This window comes from Sander lucioperca, chromosome 13 (genome assembly GCF_008315115.2).
Source record: "Sander lucioperca isolate FBNREF2018 chromosome 13, SLUC_FBN_1.2, whole genome shotgun sequence".
Taxonomy (NCBI): domain Eukaryota; kingdom Metazoa; phylum Chordata; class Actinopteri; order Perciformes; family Percidae; genus Sander; species Sander lucioperca.
The window spans coordinates 26,345,713-26,362,384 of NC_050185.1; the positions used below are offsets into that span (position 1 = coordinate 26,345,713).

At 43.4% G+C, this 16,672-nt stretch overlaps 1 protein-coding gene and 1 long non-coding RNA gene across 2 annotated transcripts; both read left to right on the top strand.

The window, feature by feature from the left end:
• The first annotated feature begins 479 nt into the window (after positions 1 to 479).
• LOC118492981 lies at positions 480 to 14,426 on the top strand. Its single transcript, XR_004894906.1, has 2 exons — positions 480 to 582; positions 14,007 to 14,426. It is a non-coding gene; the product is annotated as an uncharacterized LOC118492981 (long non-coding RNA).
• On the top strand, positions 2,924 to 3,868 carry LOC116060394 (putative olfactory receptor 52L2). The gene has a single exon (XM_031313925.2). The coding sequence runs from the start codon at positions 2,924 to 2,926 to the stop codon at positions 3,866 to 3,868; it is 945 nt and encodes a 314-aa protein (XP_031169785.2).
• Positions 14,427 to 16,672: the final 2,246 nt, after the last annotated feature.

A 16,672-nucleotide genomic window follows, 5' to 3' on the forward strand; every position in this document is an offset into this window, starting at 1 on the left:
CATCCTCGACCTCCATCTCATAGTAGATGGGTGAAAGAGATGTTCCTGTCCATTAGACTTGAAAAGCTCAGATTTTCCCTAAATGGCTCCTTAAACGCCTTTGAAATAACTTGGAGACCTCTCTTAAACTGTATTGAATCTTTAGCATCTCTGCCTGACAGTGACGACTGAGCTCCCCCCTCCCCCCCCCCTTTTTTTTTTTTTTTTTAATGTATTTATTTATTTTTGTACATCTTTATTTCATCTATTTATTTCCGTATTTTCCTTATTTATTTATGTATCTGTTTTGTTTTGTGTATTATACTATTCACATGTAAATTTGGAATTACCTTGAGAATTGTTCTCTCTCGGGTGGGGTGGGATTGTGGGAGGGATATAAAGATCAGGGGGGGGGGGAAATGATGAAAGTATGGAAGCCCTGTCTGTTGTATGGAACTGTTATGCTGTTGCCTGTGAATTTGCTCCCAATAAAGAAAGTTAATATAAAAACTCTTTGAAATAATCCAGTGTAGATCCCTGGACCTGTGAGAGTGCAGTCGGAGAGATCTGACGTCTCCCTCATGAAGAAAACGCATCGGTCAGGTTATTTTTCTACTTACCCGGGTAAGATTTGTGTCATTTGAAGAGTGCAATTTTTATGTTTTTTGGCTTATCCTTCCAATCCATGTATTAAAAAGGGAAGCATTTTTGTTTCTTAAAGAACCATGTTCCCTGTGTACAGCTGTCGTAGTAGTATGTTCCCTGTGTACAGCAGCAGTAACCCAGTCAAGGAAAGGGTTAACAGAAACGTTGTGCCAGACTCTTTGGCTGAGTCCCTATCTGATCTATCAGAGGAAGAGCAGGAGTGTGGTTGTGAAGTTTAACATTGGTAGTCCCCAAAGAAGAAGTTGGTAATTTCATGGCACAGATTAGAACCCAAATTGAAATGTAAGTAAAATTGCTGAATGTTAGAACATTGTGTCAAATTGGTCGTTATAACAGTGACTTATAAAGTGTCAGGTTAAGTTCCATCAGGGTTTCCCACAGCACTTTGCAGTTAAGGCGGCCGCCTAAGTAACACATGCCTGCCGCCTTTACTACGTCGTCAAAAAAAAAAAAAATGTACATGAGCGATATCCGCCATGTTACTCTGCCCTGTTTTCTCCCTTTAATTCCAAACCACACAGCTGACAACCTGCAGGTGGAGGCGGTGGAGACAGGCTCGGACATAAACGCCACGGGCTGCTGTGGACTAGTCAGTCTCACAAGCCGTTTCAGGAAAGTAGCTGCATGTGTCTGACAATGCACAGAACATTAACCGGTACAAGCCTACAGCTGTCTGCGGATACGGAGTGCGGAAAATGTGTCAGAGCCTCCCGGACAGGTGAACTGAGACTCTGTTTCCTGCTTGTCGGTCAATGGTTAATGATCGGTCACCATTTCATTGTTCTATCTTTTGGAAGGCTGGCTGCCAAAAATCACCACTTACAAGCTAATGAATTAGCCTGAGTTAAAAGCTAGCTATCAGTAAACAGAAGTGACGTGGTGGCTGGCGTCTGGTGTGTGCGCCAGTGTTTGTGTGTGTGCGTGTGTCGGCTCGCCCCCTGCGAAGCTCCAACATGCATGCATGTTAACACTTTTGCAAGGCACTGTATCTGTGTCACATTCTCATCAGGGGTTGACCCCCCCTAAAGGTCTCATCCTAGAATCGCCCCTGCTCCAAAGCATGTTGCCTACAAACGCAGGCCAGGCTGATCATGAGCCTCCTCTACCAATGAGACGGTTTAGCCTTCAGATAGATGTTCAATTCAAGTGCTTATAGTTAACTAAAATGTCAAATAAAATTGTTGTGTGCTGGGTTTTATTTTTTGTACCTATGGCTCTGATACGTCGTCACAGATGTGTATGTGGTCTATGTGCTCCAACATCTAAAATTATAAGATGGCAAAACACAATAACTTTATAATGAACTTCTACCTAACAAGCTTGTTGACAGTTTTCATTAATCCCATGAAGATTACGTATTGCTTCTTAGGTAATGATCAGGGTTTTCCCAGATGAAATAATGCTTATAAAACTTAAAGACTGCCTGTAGAGAAGGCCAGAAGACAGAGAGACAGAAAGGTTCTTATGGTTGGTTTTCTGATTTAAATTGTTACAGGGAAGGGTGTTTAAAATGAGGCACTTTTCACATTTCACGTATCGACAGAATTATCAGAGTTGGCTTTCAAGATGTCATGTTTGCAAGGCATCTACATGTAAATGAACATTTCGTTTGAGGAGTTCACTTTTAATGGCACACATGTGAAATGCTTTGGGTGGTAAACTAATTTAAATAAGAAGGTGGGAGATCAAACAAATGTATGAACGTTATATACATATGTAATCTCTTTTTTCAACTCTTTGGTGTTTCACTGGTGCCAACTGGATTCTAGTGCAGCTAAATGTAAAGGTTACAATGATAGAGAAAAGTAATTTCTGTATCAGTACGGGGCTAAAGTGTTGTGGAACTTGATATTGCTGTTGTATTTTCCTTTTACCATTATTTCTGCATCAGTTATTTACAATTTTACAAGAGTTTGATCTTAACTACTTTTGCTTTGCTTTTGAGTACACTTTTAGTGCTACTACCTGTTTTGTTTACTTTGGTATATTTTTACATGTAATAGCGTGTTTTTTTATTGTGGGATTACTATTTCCACTGATGTAAAGCCTTCGAGTACTTTGTTCATCTACTGTTGTGACTGAAAGGGTAAAGAGCGCCTTCATATTGCTCAAGAATATTGTCTTCATAGCAGTGTGTGATTTTCTTTTGTTGTAGAATTTACATTTTTACCAGTTTGTTTATTGCAGTATGTAAAGTATATCATTAATTATTAACCTCTCTCTCTCCCTCTCTCTCTCTCTCTCTCTCTCTCTCTCATTTTATTTCTGTATAGCTCAGATGGAAAACTATACATACAACAGCCTCATTCTTCAGCTCGAGGGGTTAATGGTCACCAACACTAACAAGTACCCTGTCTTCTTATTTCTGCTCTTGGCCTATGTGTTCATCTTAATTGCCAACGTGGGCATTGTGATCTTGATATGGACGGATAGAAGCCTCCATCAGCCGATGTATCTCCTCTTCTGTAACCTGTCGATAAATGACGTCATGGGAAACTCTCTCCTGGTTCCACGGGTGCTCGCAGACATCCTGGTGCCCCCCTCTGAGCGCCTTATTCACTACTATGAGTGTCTGATGCAAGCTTTTACCACACATATGTTCGGTACCAACTCACACACAGTGCTCATGATTATGGCCTTTGACAGATATGTGGCCATCTGTAATCCCCTGCGATATGCTACGATAATGAACGGGAAAATGGTGATCAAGCTGACAGTTTCTGCCTGGGGAGTGTCCTTTGTTTTGGTGGCCATTCTGCTCGGTCTGACTATACGGCTGAACCGATGCAGGACTCTGATCACAAACCCTTACTGTGATAATGCCTCGCTCTTTAAACTCTCCTGTGAGGATGTGTTCATCAATAACGTCTATGGCCTCGTTTTCACTGTCGTCCTGCTCTCATCCTCTATTTGCAGTATAATTCTCACATATTCTAATATCACAGCAGCCTGTCTGACTAGTAACAGCAAATCTTTGAACAGTAAAGCCTTGAAGACCTGCAGCACTCATCTGTGCCTGTATCTGATCATGCTTGCTAGTGGGCTGAGCCCCATCGCCCTTCATCGCTTCCCCCAGTTCCCAGAGTACAGGAAGATTACAGCCATTCTCTTTCATGTTGTTCCCGGCAGCCTCAACCCTGTTATCTATGGGCTGCAATCCCAAGAAATACTCAAGTGTTTGTCAAAACTATTCCACCTGAAAAGAGTTATACCATCATTTTAAATCTAGAGTTTTTTTTTTTTTCAAACATTAAAACTGTAAAATGATGTTCTTTTCTTTATTTTCAGCTGTGTGAAGTAACATGTGAAGTCAACAATTGATGAATTTAACAGTGAACAATCTATGATGATAACCTGAGTCACAAATATTGACCCAAACCATTAACCCTACAAAAAGTAGGAATGATACATGTGGCATTTGATTCAAAAGAGAAGCTGTTCATTCAAAGAATGAAATGTAAAAGGAGGGAAAGGCGGAATGTGCACCTACAGTAGTTGTGTGACTTTGTGATGGATGTGAGCTTTTACGCACTCCTATCCTCTAGATTTGTGTTTATGCAATTAAAGACCTTGGAAGAACTTATGTTGAGCTGGTTTCACATATGTTTCCATTTTACACAGGTAACACACAACAGGAGATCCGTCTGTTCATCCATCTCAGCTGTGTTCTCACTTGGTTTGGTTTGAAAGTTTTTCCAAAATGATACATATTTCCTGTTATTTACTTTCATAAAGAAGGCTTTTTTGGTAAAACTGTAAACACAGTAATCAAAATCATGAAGTTGAGATTCATTTGAGAGTTTGATCTTTATTCTAGCATTCATACATATATGTAACATAACTTTAACCACATGTTAAACATATGTTATCCCTTCATGATATATTTTACAAATCAAACAATTCACTTACTATACAAAATTGAACAATTTTATTATAACATCTGATTCAGGAAATGTAAACAGCATATTCCGGTTGAATATTCAGAATAAGGCCTTTTTTCCGAATATAGCTGCTGTGCTTGCGGTTTCGACCCAGAACACAGAGACAACCACACGAAACTTCAGAGGTGTTTTTAATGAACAGTCTGTACTTAGCGGAACAATGAAGGCAGAGCCAGGGCAGGATAGATACAGGTCAGGACCAAAGCTCGAGGCGGGCAGGCCATGGCGAATCCAGAGCAGGACTGAGATTTGAGCCGGGCAGGCAGAGGAGAGTCTGCTCTGACTAACGGAGGAATCCAATAGTGGAAGACGGGGACAGAGCAGTGTGGAGCTGGCAACACAGCAGGGAAATCAGCACAGCAGGTCACAGGAGAGAAAGCAGCAGGTCCAGAGTGGAACCTGGACACAGCAACAAAATGTTAACAGTACCACTAGGAACACAGATTACTAGTAACAAGCTAAGGACACTCAAGTCAAGTTACCACATGGGTAGTTGTAACGACCTGGCGCTGATGAGGTGCTCAGCCTGGGTATATGTACTGCTGAGGTGAATCATGGAATGCGCTGCAGCTGTGCAGGTAACTGTGCAGGAATCAACGGCCACGCCCCTTGACCTACTTCCTCGTAGTCACATCTCTTGCAACTTCTAGGTGGAGACAAAAAACACATGGAAAAGGGGAGAGAACAAAAGCAGGATGGGAAAGAACAGCTGACCCATATGTAACCAAGGTTAAAAATCTATATTAAAAGAGCTATATTTATATTAAAAAGTAAATTCATGAAGTACGTGTTGCACACGTGAATAAGGACTCAGTGTGACTTAGTATTTTCTTCCTTTACTGCAAAATACACAGACATTGCGTACACTGTTAACACATTTCTGTCCAGCGTTTGCTCTTAGCACTACCATGCAATGTACATGCTTTGACTCTGTTTACTCCTGACAGAAGCGCTCATTTAAGGGTATACTCCCTCTTGTGGCTGGGGAGCAACAACATGTTTCTACTACAATGCCTGAGTGCAGGGAGGACAGTGACTCTTTTAACAACATAAAGCAATGCACATTTTAATGAACATGAACTGTTATAATGCAATTAAATTAAATGAAATAAATAATATTAAATAATATATATGGGTGGTGGCTTTTCCTATGAACTAAACAGTATAACTTATTTCATGACCTGGTCCTCACATTCTCCCTTCAAAAATTGAATGGCGTCCCGCCATTATGACATTATCAGTCCACATGTTATACTCATGCATTACATACAGAAAGGTAATTGCCACATAGGAGTCAGAAATGATTAAGTCCATGAAGATGCATTACTATTTCCAGTAAACCATATGACATGTATCTCCCGTTAACGGCATATTCTTGCAGCAGGTGTCATTGTGCACGATAACAGCCCACTACCACTTCCATCCCGAGCATGGGTATCTGCATCTTTTCTGAGTAAGTTTCTATAACATGGCATTAACCTCCTCTTAGAATAAACACGTGGTTCAGTAGTTATTGCAGGTTCCCTCAATAATACTTTAACAAGACATTTTTATACCCATTCAGCTGTCAGAGCTGTATTATAACTTAACTAACACCACTCAACCTATGGAACTTTTCAAGGAAAACAAGAACAGAAATCTAACTCTCATTGGTTTTATGTGAACTTCACCCCATTTAGTTTATAAGTCTGCCAGAGATACTCATTCATAAGACATGGTAGGCAGCCCTAATATATGATAAGTAAACATTAACTTTTGTTTTTTCAATCTCAAAGGATACTTTTTCTCTCTGACAGGGGACTGGTCAGCATCCTCTCGGTCACTGCCTGCAGACTGCAGTCTTTCAGTACCTGGTGTGTCAATGTCCTTTTCCTTTTCTTGTGTGTTGGGTACACGTAGGGGTACAGATCAGATTATTGGCATATTATCAAAGATGTTTATCAATATTAATAAAGTTATGAATATGGTTATTAATAACTTTATCAAATCAACAAACAATCAAAACGGGGCACCACCCTGAAACTTCAGGGGCCAATATTGAACTGTGGAATAGTCTCATTTGTCAGTGGAAGGGTGAAATCCGAGCACTGACTTGTGTTTAACCAGCAATTAATACAGTAAGTATACAAATAATCACAAACAACTGCTAATTAAAGTATAGTAGAATTTATTAACTTCAAAATTATCAATGGCCAATCAATAATCCTTTAATCAATTAAAACCAATATATGTTTCTTTTAAGTACAACAAAACAAAGCAAAAACAAAACAGCATGTGGAGAGACCCTCTGTGTGTGTGTGTGTGGGTGCGAGAGAGTGAGTGTGAAAGAGTAGGGGGTGACGAGGTGTAGTCTAGCCAAAGACTACAAAAATGGCTACTCTTGTGAGCTGCACAAAACTGTTTCAACCCAAGAGGGCGGTATTGATAGGCTAGGCCCAAGATTAGCCGTTAGCTCATTCAGGCTAAGCTATGTGCTAACAACAATAGGCTAGCTGCTAAGCTAACGTGTCTGCACACGTGTGGTTGACAAGAGGGAGACAGGAGCGCAGAACTGAGGAGCGGTGTGCGCTCTGCAGTTTATGTGACTCGCTGTTTGGCCAGCTGTTCACCTTAGCGCGTGTGTGTAACTAGCTATGTGTTCATATATGTGTGTGTGAGAGAAAGGTTAGAGAAGTAGGAAAGAAAGATATATATATATATATATATATATATATATATATATATATATATATATATATATATACTTGGATCTAACAGTACCTAAAACTCCTCAGCAGTGGGAGAAGCAGAAAGTAGCATTTACAGCCTGAACAAGCTAGCTACATATTCAACACAACATATCAACAATGCACCGTGATCAGAGTACATTCACAGAATAGATTTGACTCACAATCCTAGATTAATACATTACACACGCAGCAGTAGCACTGTATTAATCAGATCACATTAATGGTAACACAAAGTAGCAGCAATAGCAAATTACTCATTAATAAAACACACTATTTATCTCTGCCCAGACGTAAGCCTTCGTACTGTGTGTTCAGTCCGTTTGTTCCTGTCCATGGATTTCCACAGAAAGAAACGGGGGTCCGTGTCTGCTCGTCAGCAGATCAGAGGAAGCTTCCCTTCCAAAAAGAGCAGACGGAAGGGAGCTAGAGTCGACTTGAGAAGACAAACGTTTCCTTCTCCTGCAGATATGAAAACACTGGCGAGTGGTTTCAGAGGATCCACGGTGCTCCCAGCACCGAAATTAAATCCACTTTGTTTCAAAAATTGAAGTTTTAGCACAAACTTGTCGTGCTGACCTGTCGTCAACTGGAGTTGAGGTGGAAAGCTGAGATTTCTGTGTGTCATGCTGTAGTGACAAAGTCACAGGGCAAAAGACGAGAAGTGGGGGGTGACATGGAGTTTTATAGCTCAGGCCACCAGACCTGGCTCCATGCTGGTTTTATGGTACCTCTGAACCAATGGGAGAGTCAAAGTGAAGCTGAAGGTGTCGAACCTTATCTGCAGGCCCCTCCCTGACGCCATTTTACTCTTCTTAGCTGCTTTCCTTCATTTAGGAGTTTGGAGCAAGGGATGTGGACTCTACCGTAGGCCAAGATCCTTTGTCTGAAAGACAACATGGTCTCTGGGTCTTTGGTCTTTGAGTCACATGTTGGCTGAAAACCCTTTGCTTGAAAAAGATAATGTTTAACCTCCTCGACGGTCCCAACATGTGTCACCAATTCCCCTTCGTTTTGGTCCCCCTGGTACTCAGTATTGTCCTCATTATTCACATCCCCAACGTCTGCTGGTCCATTTCCAGGATCGACCTCTGATGCCTCTGTCCACAGATGAGGTTCCACCTGGTCCTTATCTTGAGCTTGCAGTCCAATGATTCCTCTCCATTCATCCTCATCCTCTGAACTGTCGTCTTGCTTTGGTTGCTTGGTTGTTGTTTTTCTTTTTCTCTTTTCTTCGTTCTGCAGAGGGGTCCACTTCCGCCACCAGCAGGAAGTCACATGGCAACAAAAGGTTCCTATGGAGGACTTGAATCCTTCCCTTTCCAGTTTCTGGCTTGAGCTCATACACTGGGCTATCTTGATGTTTCCTTTTTGTCACCACAAACACTTGATCTTCCCAGAATGATCTCAACTTCCCTGGTCCTCCCTTTTCATTGAGATTTCGGACCAGTACTCTGCATCCAGGGTGCAACTCTGCCCCATAGGTCTTCCTGTCATAGAGAGCTTTGCTTCGTCTGCCCTCCTTACAGGCTGTCTCAGACGCCAGTCTGTAAGCATCACTCATTCGAGCTTTCCACTTATCAGCATAGTCTCCGTGGGATAAGCTTTTATCTTTCACTGTGAGACTGAACATCAGGTCAATGGGAAGCCTTGGGTTTCACCCAAACAAGAGAAAGTAAGGTGCATAGCCAGTGGCCTCGCTGCGTGTACAGTGATAAGCGTGGACTACCTTTGCCAGGGAAACTTTCCAATCTGCCTTAGCTGTCTCTGGGAGGTTTCTGAGCATTGCCAGCAGTGTCCTATTGAATCTTTCCACCTGGCCGTTCCCCTGCGGGTGATATGGTGTAGTCCTGGACCCCTTGACTCCACTATATTCCTCAAGCTTGGCGAACAGTTTGTTTTCAAACTCCCTTCCCTGATCATGATGGAGTTTTGTGGGAAAACCAAATCGCAATACAAAGTCTCCAAATATCTTCTCTGCAGCGGTCTTGGCAGCTTTGTCTTTGCAGGGGTAGGCCTGAGCAAAATGTGTGAAGTGATCCATCACCACAAGGATATATTCATATACTCCCTTACATTTCTCCAAATGTAAGAAATCAATGGCCACCAGCTCGAACGGGTATGTGGTGATGATGTTGGTGAGGGGTGCTCTGTTTGGCTTGTTGGGACATTTGTTTTTTAGACAGCTGCACATCTGTGTGATGTAATGCTCAACATCCCTCTGCATGTGAGGCCAATAAAAGCGGTCACGGATTAGAGTCAGAACCCTCTCCACACCAAGGTGACCCATCTCCTCATGCAGTTCTTTATAGACAAGCTTGTGGAACTTCTTGGGCAGAAGTAGTTGTGACCGACTGACCATCTTCCTGTACAGTAGACCCTCCTTATCAAGGTGAAGTTTCTGTTTTTCTCTAACCAGAGCAGCTATTTCCTTATTGCGAAACTGTTTTCCTCCTTTTGGCCAGTAGTTTGAGACAACATACTTCAGCACTTCCCCAATCACCAGATCCTCTTTTTGTGCCTCTCTCAGAGATATTTTTGGGATCTCCAACACTGACATTCCCCCTTTCGTGTTTTCTCCTGTTAACACTGTTGAGATGGTCAGCGGACATAACCATGGTTCACTCCCTTGTAGTTGGACTGCCAGAGCCTGAGTCACACTGTTTATGACATCAGGTGCCACTGTTTGTGTGCAGGTTTGCATGTACTGTTCCATATCCAAGGGCATGCGCGAGAGACCATCAGCATCCCTATTAGCCCTGCCAGGCCGGTACTTGATCGAGAAGTGGAAGTCAGCGAGTTCAGCTACCCACCTGTGGGTGGTTGCATTCAACTTGGCCGTGGTGAGCACATATGTGAGAGGGTTATTGTCAGTGTCAGTGTAGACTAGGAATGGTGGAGAGTAGTAAAGATAGTCCCTGAACCTCTCATATATGGCCCACTTCATGGCCAGAAACTCCAATTTTCCTAAGTGAAGGTGGTAGTTTTTCTCCTGGACCCATATGCAATCACTACGAGCTTTCCATGTTGCCTCTGGTAAAGCACCGCCCCAAGTCCCTCCTGTGATGCATCACAGTGTAAGATGAATGACTGCTCGAAGTTTGGGTACCCTAAAACTGGTGGTTGAGAGAGGAAGTCAACTAGCTGAGAGAGTACCTGCTGGTGTTCAGCTGACCACACAACTGAATGAGATGACCGCAACTAACCCCCTTTACTTTGTGTTCTTTTGTCCAGCTTCCGTTGCTTGTGCTTTGTTTTAAGTGTCTTTTCTGTGGAGAGGAGGTCATAGATAGGCTTGGCTATGCGTGAAAAGTTTGGGATGTAGTTGCGGTAATTAGAAATTAATCCCAACACTTTCCTCACTTCCCCAACAGTGGTGGGGTTCCTTTGCTTTAAAATCTGGACAGGGGCTATGTCTGCAGGGTCCATGGTATGACCATCCTTGGTGACGAGCCTCCCCAGGAATCTGACCTGATTTTTGAAGAGCTCGCATTTTCTTGCCGTCAATTTAACTCCATGGCTCTGGTAACGCTGCAGGACCTTCTTCAAATGGTTCAAATGGTCCTCAAATGTCGGTGAGTGAACCAGGTTGTCATCCAAATAAGGTAAGCATATTTCATCTTGCAGCCCAAGCAAGCATTCCTCCATGGACCTCTGGAACTCTGCGGGAGCAGATGATAATCCAAAGGGGATTCTCACCCATTCATACAGTCCCCATGGTGTGATAAATGCAGTGAGAGGGCGACTTGACTCTTCCAGGAAACCTGGTGGTAGGCCTTTCCTTGGTCAAGGACAGAAAACCAGGAAATTCCTTAAGTGTTAAGCATGTCTTGTATGCGCGGAATTGGATGACGGTCCAGGATTGACTTCCTATTAAACTCTCGGTAGTCACAGCATAGGCGGAGACTCCCATCTCTTTTCCGTACACACACAATGGGACTGGAATAAGGAGATTTTGACTTAGTTGTCCATCCTCAGTTTAACAGGTCTTCCAGGTACTCTTTTACCTCTTTATGAAGTGATTTGGGTACTGATATATATGTCCGCCTTACGGGTGTGGTGTCATTGAGGCGGATCTTCAGCTGCAGTGAGGGTATGTTTCCCACATCATGTTCATCCTGAGCGAAGACATTACTCTCCTCCCTCAGTAGCTGTTTGACTTTCTGCTGCTGTGCGAGGGAAAGATGATCAAGGGGTACTGGAGGGTCCCAAACGCCATTTTTTCCTTTTTCTTGTTCTGTCTGTTCCCCTGCCGCTGGTGAAGATGGTTTTTCCGTGGTTGGCATTTTTGTCTCTGTCTGATTTATTTCTACGGGTCTTGTGTTAGCTGGGTATATAGTTTTGACCGTCTGAGTTTGTCCAAGAGCAGTTCTTGGGGGTAGTAAGATCTCATAAGGTGTGTTATTGGTGATTGGGATGGTGATGCGGGACCACGTACCTCGCTGAAGACGCACTACACTTTCGCGGACCTCTAACCCCTCTGGTAACTGTGGATGTGGGTTTGGCTCAAATAGGACATCCTGGTGCCCTGGAAGTGGGCCTGCTCTCACACTACACTTAACAGTTTTGGTCTGACCAGCTGGAATACTCAGTAGCTCTCTCCCTGTTTTCACTGTACCTTCACCGAGTCAGTAAACCATTCTTCACTCTTCATCACTTTCAAAAAAAACTCTGCTTTCTTACAGTCAAAGGAGAATGCTGCGCTGACAACCTCTGTTACTACACGTGGTGGCCCTATGCCCTGTTCTAATAGATGTTCAATCACATTGTATCCAATGATTGGCTCCTCCGCAACTCCATTTCCATGAGCTACCAGCACTGGCACTTGCAGCTCAACTTGTGTGGCCTCAACTGTGGGCAACCCAAACTTGATTTCAACCCACCCAGAAAAAGGGATTGGTGTCTGATTCACTGCCCTCCCATCTAGTGTACCCGGTCCCAGGATTTCGGCTATGCTTCTAACTGTGGTATGTGGTATGTTCTGTTGTCTCCACTTCTCATTTATCAGGCAAACCTGTGAACCTGTGTCCCATAATGCTCTTGTTCTCACACCATCCACCAGGCAGGTGATTATATTTTTCTTCCCTATCAGACTGAGGAGCTGAGCCCTTCGTTTTGGGGAGAGGAGACTGACGCTGACGGCTTCACTTATCTTATCAGATGTGTTAGCAGCCATTTTTGCCTCCAGCTGCTGAATACTATCAGTTATGAGCTTATGAACATCTTTTTGCAGCTCATTCTTGTTGCGTTCTGTAACAGATGTAGATGGATGAGATGTTACAATGCTAGTGGACATATCAACCTGCTCTGACCTGTCTGTGGCCTTCCTCCGGGTCCGACATCCCCTGGAAAAATGTCCACACTTGAAGCAATGGTCCCACTGTTCTCCTCTGTTGCTGTCCTGACAATCTCTACAGCCCCGCTTCCTAGTTGGACGGTGCGGGAGAGAAGGTCTGTGTGATTCATGAATAGCCCCCTTTATTTCAGCTATTTCACCTTTTAATTGGTTGATGATATCAAGGAGTTCCAATTCCTTACGAGTCACTGTTGGTTGGGTTCTAACAGTTTTGACTTTTGTAGGTGTGGCGGATGACGGAGCTCTTGGCCACCTACTGCTCCAATTAATGCCTCCTGAACTGGCTGGGCCTCTGCTTTTATTTCTCTCACTTTAGGTTCTCTGCTGTTTTTCCTGAACTTTTGTTGTCGCTCCCACTCAAGGCTTGCCGCTTCATTTGTTTTAGCAATCAGAACATCATCAGTAACTGCTGGATCATCCAAGTAGCTCTTGATCTGATATTTCACATTGTCACTTATCAATCCTGTACCCACAGCTCTCAAGAACTTTCTCTGTATCAATTCAGCACTGTACTGTTCATCTGTACCTGGTTCTCTGGATGCTGTAAGAAGTCTCTCCTTCAGCTCTATCACCCTGAATAGAAAGTTCTGTGGCGACTCGTTACTATCCTGGGTGATATTTATTAGCCGATGGTAGAGATCAGTGGAGCTATCCTCTTTGTAGTGCCTCTTTAAGACAGTACGAAGCTGTGAGAGGGTGAGGTCTGTTTTGATCTCCAGCATATCACAGAGGCTCAGGCCTGGGCTTATGGCCCTGACAAAAGCTTCAATAATTTGTGATTTCTTTTCCGTCCCATTTCAATTTGATGGACCAGGTTAGAGTATGACAACTTATCTCGCTGACCCCTCTCTCCAATCTGGCCATTCATTTTAAATTCCCTACGTATGGTCACTGCAGGTGGCTGGGTTGCTGATGAAGCAGCTAGCTTGGGGAATAAACCCTGACTGGGTCTCTGGTCAGTCATTTTGTTAGTCAACCTTGCCATTTCTTCCTCCAATTTCTTTGTACAAGACTGAAAAATGAGCTGCAATGCTGCATCTTGCTCCTGTAGGCTGGCCAATGCTACAGCATCCTTAGTGACACTATCATCGAGATCCTGTATTTGCTCGTCTTTTCCTTTTACTTCTTCAGCACTTGCTATTAAGCGGACCAGGAACTCATGTGCCACTTCCTCTTCTTCATTTTCAATAGCTGTATCAGCCACTTCACTTATTGACCTGGTCCTCACATACGTTATTAATGTTAAATATTAAAAACTGATATTTGTCTAAAAAGCAATTCAACTGAGATAAAGAGAAAACAAATAGGAAGTAAATAGGAATAGGACACATCAGTCAGGTTTTTTTTTTTGGACCCTTTGAACCTTTGATCTACCTGGATGTTGGAGCCTGAATCGAGACGTTGATGGCGAGCCACAGCCCAGAGGAGAACTAGAGATACGGCGCCTGCAGATTTTGACACTTCATTACATACACACACCCACCACCAACTGCGTGGTAGGACAAACTCTCTCCACTTCCACAGTGGACCGAACTGAACTGAAACTGAAACTGAATTGAAGTGACTGAAAACGAGGGGAGGGGGGGGGGGATTCTGAACTTTAAATCACAGCTATGAGTTTTGTTTACATTTTTTTATTTTTGTACTTGCCCGGGTAAGATTTGTGTCATTTGAAGAGTGTGCAATTTTAGTTTTTTTGGCTTATCCTTCCCATCCATGTATTAAAAAGGGAAGCGTTTTTGTTTCTCAAAGAAAGTACAACTGTGTTTGAGTCATCCCTGGTGTATTGTTTGGTTAATCCTGGGCTGTGTAGTCGAACATAGAACCTCTGATCCCACTGGCCATAAATAATTATTATACATTTTTGTTCCCCACCTCTAAAGGGTTACATAAAATTTGGCGAGCCAGCCAGGAGCCTAGTTCATTGCCAAACAATTACCTGGAACAAACTGCTTTTGTTTACTGCATGATAATTCGACACACCACTAGAAAATGGATAGTATTGATAAATTGAGCATCAAATTTCCAAATGCAGTCCTAGTGAGTGGGTTGACAGGATCAGAGAAAGATGAAAACATTTGACTTTTTGAAAAAGTATGGTTCAATCAGTAGGACTGTAAAGATACATGACCCAACTACAGAGTTTCATACAAACCTGATAGTAGAGTATAACCACAGCACTGCTGTACAAGCATTAGAACCTCTTTTGCCTTACACTAACCCATTTCCAGACAGTCCTGATATCACCTACTATGTTTGAGCCCTTGCAAGTGTCCACACACAAAAAGTAAGCAGCAGTGTCACACAAACTTACCTTGACAAGCTCAAAGAAATAGCCAAGCTCAGTGGAAAGGACTTTGAGGAGGTGTTAAAGGAGGTAATATCCCAAATAGGGGTCTATTGAGGGTGTGGGATCCAGTGAGGATCCTACTTCCCTCCAACACCTTCAGGAAGTTGAGCAGGCTGCAGAGCCCAGCCAGCATGACGTTCCATCACAACGGCTGGTTGATGTTTCCTCTCTCATCGAGCTTGATCTCTTGGATGTTAATCAGAGGACAACTGCTCCTTCCTTTAACTCAAAGACACCCATGACTCTGAACCCCAGTGAACTCTACCCACCTGAGGTGCAAAAGATAGTGGTGGAGCACATTGTGAGGAGCAAAGACAAACCATCACACTCTCATCCCACTCTGAGGTTGAGAGCTTTCTCTGGGAAAATCCCTAGACCATACAGTGAGGTTGATTACGACACTTGGCAGTCTCATGTTGATTTGATGATGAAAGATGTTTCTGTTTCTGATCTTGAGAAAATAAGGACAATCTTCTCCAAGAAGGAGTCTTGTCCCAGCTTCTGATGTTGTTAGACATCTTGGTCCTGAAGCATCCCCTACAGCTTATCTGCAAATGTTAGAAGATGGGAAGGGAACTGTTTGTACGGTTCATGAACACATTCCAGGACTCTGGAGAAAAACCGTCTTCCTACCTGCAGCATCTTCAAGTTGCCCTGTGTAAAGCCGTGTGCAGAGAATGTGTCCCAGCACAGGACGTAGACAGTCACCTACTTCGACAGTTCTGCAGGGGCTGTTGGGACAACGTTCTGCTTAATGACCTCTGCCTAGAACACAAAAAACAGAACCCCCCATCATTTGCTGAACTCGTAATGCTTTTACTTACTGAGGAAGATAGGCAAGAAGCCAAGGCCGTGAGAATGAAACAACACTTGGGCACCAGGAAGCAGAAAGCTGTGTCCCACGTGCAAACTATGTGTAACTGTGGTGAGACCCAAGCTGAGCCTGACACTAGTAGCATAAATGAGCTAAGGAAACAGGTTGCAGACTTGAAAAGTCAGCTAACATCCTTCATGAAAAAGAAAAAGAGTGTCTCCCAAAAGAGAAACTTCAAAAATGGCAAACACACAAAAACCTGACCATGCAACCACAGAAACCAACTTACCTTCTCACAAGGGTACAACTTCCAAGCCAAAGCCTTGGTACTGCTTTCGCTGTGGGGAGGATGGGCATGTCGTTGCCACCTGTGAGTCTGATGCCAATCCTGCCCTGGTAGCAGCAAAACGGAAAGAACTGAGGCAACGACAGCAGTTGTGGGAAGCTCAGAACGCCGCTACTTTTCCTTTAAACTGAGTTCAGTTCCTGTCGAGGGACAGACAAGAACTGATATTAGTCAACCATGTCCCACTGAACCCAAGCAACGTGCCATGCTAAAACAGTCTTATACAAGAGGTCGTCCCTTCAAGCTACCTAAAGGCTTAGTAGGCACAAAGAGCACAGCACGGGTGGAAGTGGAGGGGAGCTCCACAATCTCCTTACTGGACACCGCTCCCAAGTTACCACAGTCCCTCAGTCCTTCTGTCAGCAACACCTTTCTGGACATGAAATCAAACCACTGTTCGACTTACTTGAAGTTCAAGGAGCCCCAAAGAGTTTGTGGGAGTGGAAATCGAGGTTCCAACACTCGCCTTGGTGGTTCCAGATGTTCATGCTGCT

What these genes read in the sequence shown, in the direction of transcription:
- LOC116060394 (XM_031313925.2), top strand. Translation starts at nt 2,924, where the DNA reads ATGGAAAACTATACATACAACAGCCTCATTCTTCAGCTCGAGGGGTTA.